General features: G+C 42.7%; 1 protein-coding gene across 1 annotated transcript; it reads left to right on the forward strand.

Annotated features, from left to right (window-relative positions):
- The first annotated feature begins 584 nt into the window (after nt 1–584).
- On the forward strand, nt 585–4,812 carry LOC126405794 (uncharacterized). Its single transcript, XM_050069728.1, has 3 exons — nt 585–1,146; nt 1,382–1,499; nt 2,517–4,812. Exons 1-3 carry the CDS (start codon nt 1,130–1,132, stop codon nt 2,736–2,738), a joined length of 357 nt encoding a protein of 118 aa, XP_049925685.1. The 5' UTR covers nt 585–1,129; the 3' UTR covers nt 2,739–4,812.
- The last annotated feature ends 6,109 nt before the right edge of the window (nt 4,813–10,921 follow it).

The raw sequence follows: 10,921 nt of genomic DNA on the forward strand, positions 1-10,921 counted from the left end.
CACAGATTTTACGGAAATATGGGCTGCAGCTCACGTTTTGTTACATTGTATATCTGTTTTTATTAAAGACCCTTAAAGCAATAATTACATTCGGCTACAATGCGTTTTATAAAACCTTAGACAGCGACATCTTTTGGCAGGCCATAGGTCAGTAGGCCCTATTTGTCGATTGCTCGATCTGATTAAGACCAATTACAGTCTTAGAGCAGACACACGTTAATAAAATTAATAAACTCACAATACTTCACCAACTTCAATGAATCAATCAAGTTAATTGGCAGCTTTCTTGTACTGCGCTGCAAACTGCGCCTGTGTCATAATGTGCTGCCTTTAGGTGCTGCTCGTAACCCCCTTTTTTCTCATCGAAATCGTCTTAACTGCACACATAGGCTGCGTGTAACCTAGAAAAAAAAGCAATGCTGTTCATCACTTCATTCACCATCATTGTTATTAAGATGATCGCGATCGCAACACTTACATATTTGGTACCACAGAAAACTCTACTTTGATTCTCTAACTAGCATATGAAACTATTTTTTCCGACAGCACTTAAAAGCGCCATTACTCGTCTTCGCGCAGGCGCAGTGCCATGTAAACACAACTGCCGCGGTCGGTTGTGGGTTTAGCTGTAACCGTTAAAACGCACGTTAGCTAGGTTGAACTAAAACAGGTGTAATTTTACTCGAGCTCTGGCACTAAGCTCGTTAGAGTTTTATATAAAAGGGCAGGATATTTTTTTTGTAATATGTGCTAGAGTCGGCTAAGAGAGAGAGTATTATCTACGAAGGTTAGCTAGCGGTGACGTTAGCTTGTAACCTAGCATTTGTGACTGGCTTTTTTTATTTATTTTTTTTACACCCGGTCTTTATGTAATTTTATAGCCAGTTACACTCAGTGTCGGCGTTGTTAATTAGATTAGATTATTCTCTAGTGTTGCCAAATGGGTAGTAGTATCACATCAGTATTCAACATAGTTAGCTAGCCAGGGAACACTATTTTGCTAACTCATGTGATAGGCCATCGACTGACAGGAAACAAGCTAACGGAATCGATAACGTCAACCGGTCGGGCCCCCCAGTCTGGTGTGAACAAACAAGGAAACTCGTCGAGATTGATTTAGTGTCATCATATGTTGACTGAAAACAGGTAAGAGGAGCCTACAATACATTATGTAACGCTAACTGAAGAGATGTAGCTCGAAACAACTGTTGGAGTAACTTGCTGTGGCCTGTATTCACCACTTGCAGCAGCCATTTATATAAAAACATCGACACATGTAGCAGTTGGTCGTGCATAGGTTACAGCAACGACATATATGGGTGTGTGATGGCAGTTACTATGCACCTGTGTTAAATGTCTGTCTATGTTTGTACCCCAACAGGAAACGACACCGCAGCGGTGGTGATGAGGAGAGTGGCCACCTCGTGCCTCAAGCCAAAAGGCAGAGCAGAGCTCATCCGCTCTCTCCTGAGCCAGGCCGGGATGCCTGGGACTCTGAGGTACTAACACATGTCAAGGGAAATGCAATCATACAAATTTAGAAACCACCTGTAATTAAGTTTTTAAACTATAAAGAAGACTAATCGTTGCCTTATTAGTTGGTGCTCACAGCTAGCTTATAAACTAATGGGTAATTATGTGTGGATGGATAATGGGTGGATCTGAGGTATCGTAGAGTGACAAACAGGGAGAAATAAGATTCAAAAAAGCATCTTGTACCTGAATATTACCCCACTGTTTTAACTATGCTCCACTGTCTGATTGGGTAAAGACTCAACGTACCAGGTAAAATCCTCACACTTCGGGGAATCATCTGTTTCATGGGAATAACGCATGATACAACTCCAGTGAAGTGAAGTGCTCTTCCTGAACAAAGCAGTCGTCTCTGCATGGTGAAAAGTTATAGTAGTTATCCACAGCTGCACCAGGAGCACCTCACATTCCCATCGACACACCAGTCTTTATTCACCGTTAGGCACACTCCTCCTCTCCTTCTCCCGTCAGTCCTCTGCTCTGTCTGACCAGCATATAGAAAGGGAGCCTCCTGGTTGAATGGCACTGACTAGCAGGATGCTAGTTCAGGTCCCACTCACAACAGATTCATTTAATAGTTAACATTTTGTATTCAAACTAAGAATTACTATCTACCATTTCAAAATGTTGTGGTTGGTCTTCTCTGCTCTCACACCACAAGTTGGATTCGAAGCAGACTGAGACCTCCTTTCCAAGCCGTTTTGGTACAGTTTGACAGCTTTCACACTAGCATGAACTGACTGAACAAGATACGCAAACGCACCAGAGTTTGTTTGAGCTGCATTAAACAGGTTAGGCATGAAAGCACCCATGCTCGGTTAGAAACATCGTGGCTAATGAGGTCTTTTTGAGGTCTAGTTTTTGCATGTATGCCCCCAAAGCGTGTCAGTTGTAAGGCTTTGAATTTATCTAGACAAAACAAGCCTTGATGTTGATGATCATATCTAGCTGGCGCACGGTTAATGTTGACATCTGCTTTTCAGTCATCCAACAGCGAGAGCAGCAGCAGCATCAGCAGTCCAGAGCATGCAGCCGGGAGCTGTGGCAGCCAGTGCGTCGTGGGCCCCTGCAGTCCCCTCAGCTCCGGTGACTCCTCAGAACTGGCCGGCCCTACGAGCCTGGCGTCCTACCTGCAGATCAACCGCATCCTGAAGCAGGCCCACTTCCAGAGCCTGCAGAGCCGATGTCAGCTCAGAGACACATGACGACCTAATGTCCCCCTCTGTCAGCCACCAGAGGACTGAGTCCCTGAGGCGTGCCAGAGCACCACACGCTGATTCACTTCACTCAGCTCTTCCCACCCATCTCCAGTTACTGTGATATCTCGCAGCTCTACATATCTGTGGATGGAGACCAGCTCCTGGTCAGGTATCTGGAGGGGGTCCATCATTCAAATAAATCAAAAGTGATAATCATGTTAGCAATAATAACCGTGTGATCAACGTAAACATTTTTTGTGATCCACTTGATTTCTGACCAGTCTGGTTTACATGCTGCTCTCGGAGCCTTATTGTGACTGAGTGATGACGACGACGAATCCCCGTGTTTTGTCCTTAATGTATGAAAACAGTGCTACTGCAGCTGCAGGAATGGCACCAAACACAATTTTTAGGCCGGTCAGTGTGACTCGTTTAGTCTGCTAGTAGGGTACTTGGGTTGATTAATGCTGAATCTGATGTCTGTGTGAGTACATGGACCAGTCTCAGGGAAGATTTGCACTTGTCTTGGACTGCTCATTTGCTTTCATATTCAGACAGGGACTCCTTTACAGGGACCTGTAGAAGCCATGGGTGGCAACTTAGCCGACGAGGTTATGTTTTCTGTCCTTGTTTTGTTAGTTTATAGAGTACTTAGATTTTAGTTAAACTCAGTGAAGAGTCAGGAATAAGTGATCTGGTTTGAGCGTGGTTTACAATTTTAAAATTATTTCATAACACTGCAAGATGTGGAATTTTTAGGACTTTTCCACATTTTCCATCAACTACTGCACTTAAAAAAACTAAAGTGGCACATTTATCCTGTATATAACAATTGCATACAGTATGTTTAATGTTCCTAATGCAGATTAAGATCCTTAAAACATAGCTGATTAGTAAAACATTGTGCAGCCTTGGCAGTGGTGTTCACAGGTGCTGCTTCCCAGCTGTGTTTCATTTTCATTATCACCTAAGTTTATGATCTCAACATAACTCGTCCTGTCTTCTCATGATCACTGAATAATAACGCTGTAGATGTGACATGGGGATAATTATCTGTAATCAAATGTCACTGCTCACATTTGACTTCAGAATCTAACACATTTATTGTAAACTAATGCAACTACAACCAAAGGAAGAGTCTGTGTAATGTCACTATGATAGAGAGTGAGGGTGCACCTGTGGTTGTCAGCAGTTATGTAACAGCAGCAAAATGATCGTGCAAAGCAACGTCAAGTAGAGATTGCCTTATCTGTATTGATTATAGATAATTACAACATCTGGCGTGGCTTTTCTAATAATCATCAGAATACAAATTGACTCATAGCAACATTGGTCATGATGACAAAGCCTCTGGTGTCGAGATCATGAGAGAAACATTTAGAATATTTCGATTATTATGACATTAGGAGATAAGTAGAGCAGTTAGGGTTGTTTTTGTTCTATTTCTTGTGATCATAGAAAAATATAGTGATCACATCACCAGCGTTCTCTCGTGACCACAAAAGCAAAATGATGACTACACCCATGAACCCTACAACCTTCCGTACTCCTTTAGGCTTTCTCAATCTTGTTTTGATTGTATGGAGCGCTGTTTGATGTGGCATTTGAGCATGTAGGAAAATGTAGTTCTTTCTGTCTGGAGGTTGCAGTTCACTCTTTAGGAACAAAAAGACATTCCCTAGGCTTTTGTTTGCAATATTACTGGAGCCACTAAAATGCTGTTTTAAATGCAGACGAGCCTCTCTGCCTGTGCACTACCATTTCAAGGTTGCTGTATGCGTGTCCCTGTGCACTGAACATCCAGGTACAAACACTGACCATAAGGCTGTGCGTCTCTCCTGTTACTTAGAGCGGGATTGGTTTCATCGCTGAAGCCTCATCCCAGGAGTAAGCTCAGCTATTTAATTTTTTTTTTGTTTTTCTCAGACTGGTGTGTCAGGAATTAAAGCATTTTGAAGATGTGGTTTATTTTTTTTTTTTAATGATATATTTTTTGTATTTAGTAATGTACATGACATTAGCCTGCCATTGACTTTTTTTTTCTTGTAAATACTCCATTTCAGAAATAAAAATTAATGTTTTTGAATAAAGGCATTATTTACTTTTTTTTATGAAGCTGCATTTGGACCCGTTAAATAATTAAAATCTGTAACATGGTGATGCTGGGAGCATCTCGGTTACTACTCTGTGAGAAAATACCTATTTGCTTTGCATGCTATGTCCTGTATGTGAGGGCAGGAATTCCCTCTGTCCCCACATCCTCCCCTTTTCCTCCAAATGGCCAGTAATGAATGACTCCCCATGCATTGAGACCATCATTAATGAGATATGACCTGTGTCTGAGCGAGGAGCAGCGAAAGGTTTCTTTAATTAGCACACTACATGTCCTTGTCTTGTCACAGACACAGTAACAGATTACATACATTAATGCACCACACGTAACCACGGTTACCTTGCCGGGGCCACTGTGGGTCCTCATTACTCGCCTTTTTTTTTGATTCCCTTGTTCCACCTCTACTAAGTTAGAGATGAAGAACGAGCCAATGATAATTCAGGATTAGCAATCTCCCTGCTCGGTAACAATGTAGCTCTTTTCCTTTCTCAGGTGCATGCCTTCTCGTTATCTTGAACCATGCAGCGCAGCAACATACAGAGAGGGACAATTAGTGAGCTGTACGTGAACCTTTCATCTTGGCATCATCTGAAGTATGCCTTTTTTGATCGGCCTGTTGTATATTGAAGCAAACATCATGTTAGAGCCGGGCATGTGCTGTGTAATTAGTTGGCGAGGATGCAATTAGCAGCAGCTTGGATAAATATTTTCCCGGTGATAATCCAAATTACTGTTTGAGGAAAAACATCAATATTAAAGAAATGATTTACTCCAAAATGGAAATTCAATGAAGCCTTCATAGTGTCCTGTTGACATTAAGTAACGCTCTGGTAAGAGATCAGTGTTTACGACAAGGAACATATATGATTTTTAAGAATTTAAAAGCACAATGACTCAAACTTGTAACACAACAAAGTCTCACATTACATATCAGTGTTTCTCACATGCTGCTTGGCGCGTCACACACGGGCAACTCTCCCAGCACCAGCTCATGTGTGCTCACCTATCTCTTCTGATAACTTGACTCCTTTACAAGAGTCAAGTAATCCGCAGAGGTCTCCTCCTCTCCTAAAGAAACAGACCAGGGTTCTCATTTATAAACATTGCGTATGCACAAAACAAGGCCTGAAAGAGGCGTATACGCCATGTCCCACACGAAAGTTGTAATGTATAAAAACAGACTTGATGAGAGAAACTTTGACCCATGCTTATGAACATTTTGGAGATGGAAAGTTGGCTTTTGTCTGTAGGTATGATTTTAATATGGATCCTACGCACTGTTTTATAAATGAGACCCCAGGTGATTTAAACCAGTAAAAACACTGAATAAAGCGATTTCATGTTTTAAAAAAACCCTGTTTTTCCAACTTCTCACTACAGTGGCCGATGCTAAAACACAAATGGTCCTATCTAGAACCAGTTTTTGATGTGTCAGCTGGGGGCTACTGTAGAAACATGGCGGTGCAACATGTCGATCTCCGTAGATGAGAACCTGCTCAATGTAATGGTGATATACTTGTATCCCATTTCTGTGAATATATCCCCCTAAATCATCCACATTGACCTTTAAAGTGCAGCAGCCGCTTGTTCCATAAGGACATCACAGTGCAGATAAATTAGCTTTTTGCTATTTTACCATTAACAAGAGGAACACTTCATGGCATACTGGATAAGACATAGCAAAGTGAGTTTATTTAAAATTTGGACTGTGAAACATTTAAATTCTGGATGGATGGTGGATGCATATTCTGCCACCGTTTACATAGACACACAAAATAAGTCACAGATTTTTATTTATACAGAACAAAGAGTAAAAAGCACACATTTATGAAGTATAAATCTTTGATAGTGTGTTTGCCCACCAGCAGATGTTCTGAGTCCAGATGTTCATGAAAAGAGCAGTAGAGGGCAGCACACTCTGAGTGTTAGCTGGACACAAACTGTATTCCTGCATCTCATAAAAGCTGGGGGAATTCTACAACAGGGTCAAAACGTGTGGGCTACGTAGAAGATATTTATCTTTAATCTGTTTTCACACACACAGACACACACACACACACATACACACACACATACACACACTGTCCTTTCCGGGCAGCACACAGATATGAAGGTGGGCGGTGATGAATGGCTCATATCAGTTGTGTGGAGAGGCAGGAGAGAGTTAAATGAACTGTCCTTGTTCTGGGGTCTATGTATGCGCATACATTGTTATATTTTTACCATGGCCAGCGAAAAAATCTGGGTTAGTCTTTGGTTCCTTTTCTTTATGTCCTCTCTGCGAAGATCCACATCTCTCCTCAAAGGCAAAAGCACGGTGAACATTAGCTACACACAACAAATACAGACAAGCAGACAAACTACTGTATGTTTTAGATTTATCAGTGTCTGGTTCACCTTTAGCTTCAAGACTTTTGTAATCCATACAAGATTGTTTTGGAAGACAAACTGGTCAGGGGACAGTCCTTCAAGTAAGTGGCTTTGGTATATTCAAAATATGAATTATGTCAAAGCTAAAAGAACATGAGCAAAGAAAGCAAAAGTGAGCTGAAGCTGACCTGGTCACCCTTGTGTCTCTTTGCCAGACTTTGGCTGAAATGTATTTGGGCAGCTGCTGCTTAGCATGAGATGGTGATTGGGTTGGCATCAAGTATACAGCTTTCCCTCGCCAGCCAACACAAACATCTGCTTTGCCTCCCCACCACCATTTCGGCCAACATCAAACAACAAAGCTCGCCTGCTCTGCTGCCCCCATGGCCGTCCGAAGAATTAATGACCCACCAAGCACATTAGCGGTGCCCTATTGCCCCAGCCTGGCTGGAGCAGGGAATAGGGAAAGCCGTGGCAGGCGAACAAGGAGAGGGAAGGGTTAGTGGGTCAGGATGATGAAGTACTTCACAGGTCAGGAATTAAGATGGATAGATATCCAGGTGTTATTGGGATGTTTACTGCATTTATGCATGGACGGATTACTGAACGGGCACTAGGCACAGGCGCAGGGGCCCAAAGTGTCAGGAGCCCCCCCCTCCCTCAGCCTTCATCTGCAAAATGTCACTCAATTTTACACGTGGTGACCAGGACGAGACTCAAAAAGACCATAAAGAGATGCAGAGGAACTGCCAAGAGACACAAATTTACCATAAAAAGGGCCAAAATGACCCCACAGAGACACAAAATGACCACAGAGACACAAAATGACTACAGGGAGACACACAATGACCAAAAAGAGACAAAAAGGCCTCACAGAGTCACAAAACATCTACAGAGAGACACACAACAACCGAAAAAGACACAAAATGACCTCACAGAGACACAAAATGATTACAAAGGAACACAAAATAACCACAAGGAGACACAAAATGACCACAAAGAGACACAAAATGACTGCATGGAGACAAACAATGACCAAAAAAGGACACAAAATGACTTCAGGGAGAAACACAACAACCACAGAGGGCACAAAATAACCCCAAAGAAACACAAAATGACCACAAAGAGACACAAAATGACCCCAAAGAGAGACAAAATGACTGCAGGGAGACACACAGTTACCAAAATAGACACAAAATGACCCCAAAGAGACAAAAAACATCTACAGGAAGATACACAACGACCAAAAAAAGACACAAAATGACCAAAAAATTACACAAATCGACTATAGGGAGACACACAACAACCAAAAATGACACAAAATGACCTCAAAGACACATAAGACCACTGCAGGGAGACACACAACAACCAAAAAAGACTCAAAATGACCACAAAGAGACACAAAATGACTGCAGGGAGACAAACAATGACCAAAAAAGACAAAAAATGACTTCAGGGAGACACACAACAACCACAGAGGGCACAAAATAACCTCAAAGAAACACAAAACCTCCACAAAGAGACTCACAACAACCACAAGGAGACAAAAAATGACCACAAAGAGGCACAAAACTTCTACAGGGAGAGACACAGTTACCAAAATAGACACAAAATGACCCCAAAGAGACAAAAAACATCTACAGGAAGACACACAATGACCAAAAATGACACAAAATGACCTCAAAGAGACACAAAGTTGTTACAGTGGAACACAAATTAACCACACAGTGACATAAAATGATAGCAAAGAGACACACAATGACCAATAAAGACACAAAATGACCACACTCAAAAAAGAGAGACAGTAAACCACCACAACGTCTGTTATGTCTTGCTCCTATTTGGTTGAGGTGGTTTGGCCTTCTGCATATCTGTGCCCAGGGGCCCGTTGAGTTATAATCCAACCACGTATTTATGCAAGTCCTTTGTCATCCTGCAATCGGCCTTTAGCATTAATTTGACAGCCATGTTGACAGATAAAACAAGTCCTGGATTTGAAACAGTATTATTGTTAAAAACTCTGGATTTGCCATCATGTTGTGTGTTTTCTGTGAAAGCACAGTATTACTTTCCATGTTTGGCACTTGACCCGGTAGTTGACTCAGGACAGAGGCTGTTAAAATACAAAATGTATGGCTATGAAGGCACAGCACTCAGACAGAAACGACCTGCTCTTGAGTGAAAACAAAAACAGAGGAGGATCTTCTCCCTTATCCTCTATGAGCCGGCCCATGCTGCTGCTGTTAGTGCTCACTCTTTCCCCAACTCTTGCTGTCAGGGTGTGGAGAGGAGGACTGGGTTATCTCACTGGCTGTAGCCTAAACACACGGCCTCGATGCAGCTGAGAACCAGTCGTCATTTCCCTAAGAAAAGGAAAGCAAACAGCTCAGCCACTCTCTATAGAGCTGTCTGCAGTTTTAAAGCTTTGAACGGACTGACCAGGAAAGTAAGACAGCCGACAGGCTCGGCACACTTGGGTCAGTGTCTCCGGTTCCACTTTATGGCCTCCCTATTCAATTTCACACAATGCGCTCCTGAGACAATGTACAGTAGACTGTTTTCATTGCACAGCGAAGTTACAGTCAAGGCCTCAATCAATCATAATAAATGTTCACCCCAGAACACAGAAAGAAAGGCTGTGAGCAGTTTCTTGTCCCACATACAGGCCACAACCGTCCCTCCTTTTATGGTTGCTCATGAGAATATTCACACACCCTGTCTCGTATTTGTAAAACGTGATGTTTACGTGGTTCAGTTTTGCCCTGTTCGGCTGTCAACACTCACAGGCTTTCAACCCGGAGGGAAGAAGTGCAATAGTTTAGAGAGAGTCGTGCTAAGTGGGACTGTTTAGGATTGGCCGGGTAGAGCATGCACTCAGCGCACCGCCATCCAGACCGCTGTTTTCTAAATGGCCCCTATTAACTGAATGGGAATATGCTGCACTCAGGCCTGTGCTGTTAGCACAGAGAGGACAGGCTACATGGCTCACACAGCCTGGTGTCATCTCCACACGGCTGACCTGCCACACAGGCATGTTTCATCACCAGAGGACTGATATGGCGCCGCTCACAGCCACCAAGGTGCAATTTGTTGCATTTGGACTATAACTGTCAGGAAGAGATATACCCTCACTTAAATAGCCGCCCATAATCTGCCCCTCTCCCTGTATTATCCTAATTGAACCCATGGGCGGCCAACGCCATCAATAGCTGAGCTCATCTGCAAATTAATAAAACATGGGCCCTCACCAAATCTATGCTTGTGATAAAGCTTGAAGCTACTTAGACACACTAAAGGACTGAGTGTTTGTGATTGTATTTTCAAGAGAAATGGAGGCACAATAAAATGTTCTCATTTTGTTGTTCAGCAGTGATGAGTTCTTATGGCTCCCGTGGTCCTACATGTATCCCACACGAACTTCCTTTTCCTCCGTCCTTTTCGTAAATGCTTATTAAAACTATCAAACGCCATTTACCTACGCATGCTTTTGCAATTTACCCTGATGATGTTACATCAGCGGCCGCGGGGCTTTGAGGTGCAGATTCCAACTGATTCAACAGGTGATCACCGAGCACGATGTTTTGTTTTCGTCTCGCTGCTGACTGTTGTGAAGCCACGTTTTCCTTGGTCAGGACTGAGACATGCTGGCACCATCAACAAGTGCCACATCAGCACAAGTACAGGGGGGCTTTTGGCTTTGTGTTTA

Source organism: Epinephelus moara, chromosome 18 (genome assembly GCF_006386435.1).
Source record: "Epinephelus moara isolate mb chromosome 18, YSFRI_EMoa_1.0, whole genome shotgun sequence".
Taxonomy (NCBI): Eukaryota; Metazoa; Chordata; class Actinopteri; order Perciformes; family Serranidae; genus Epinephelus; species Epinephelus moara.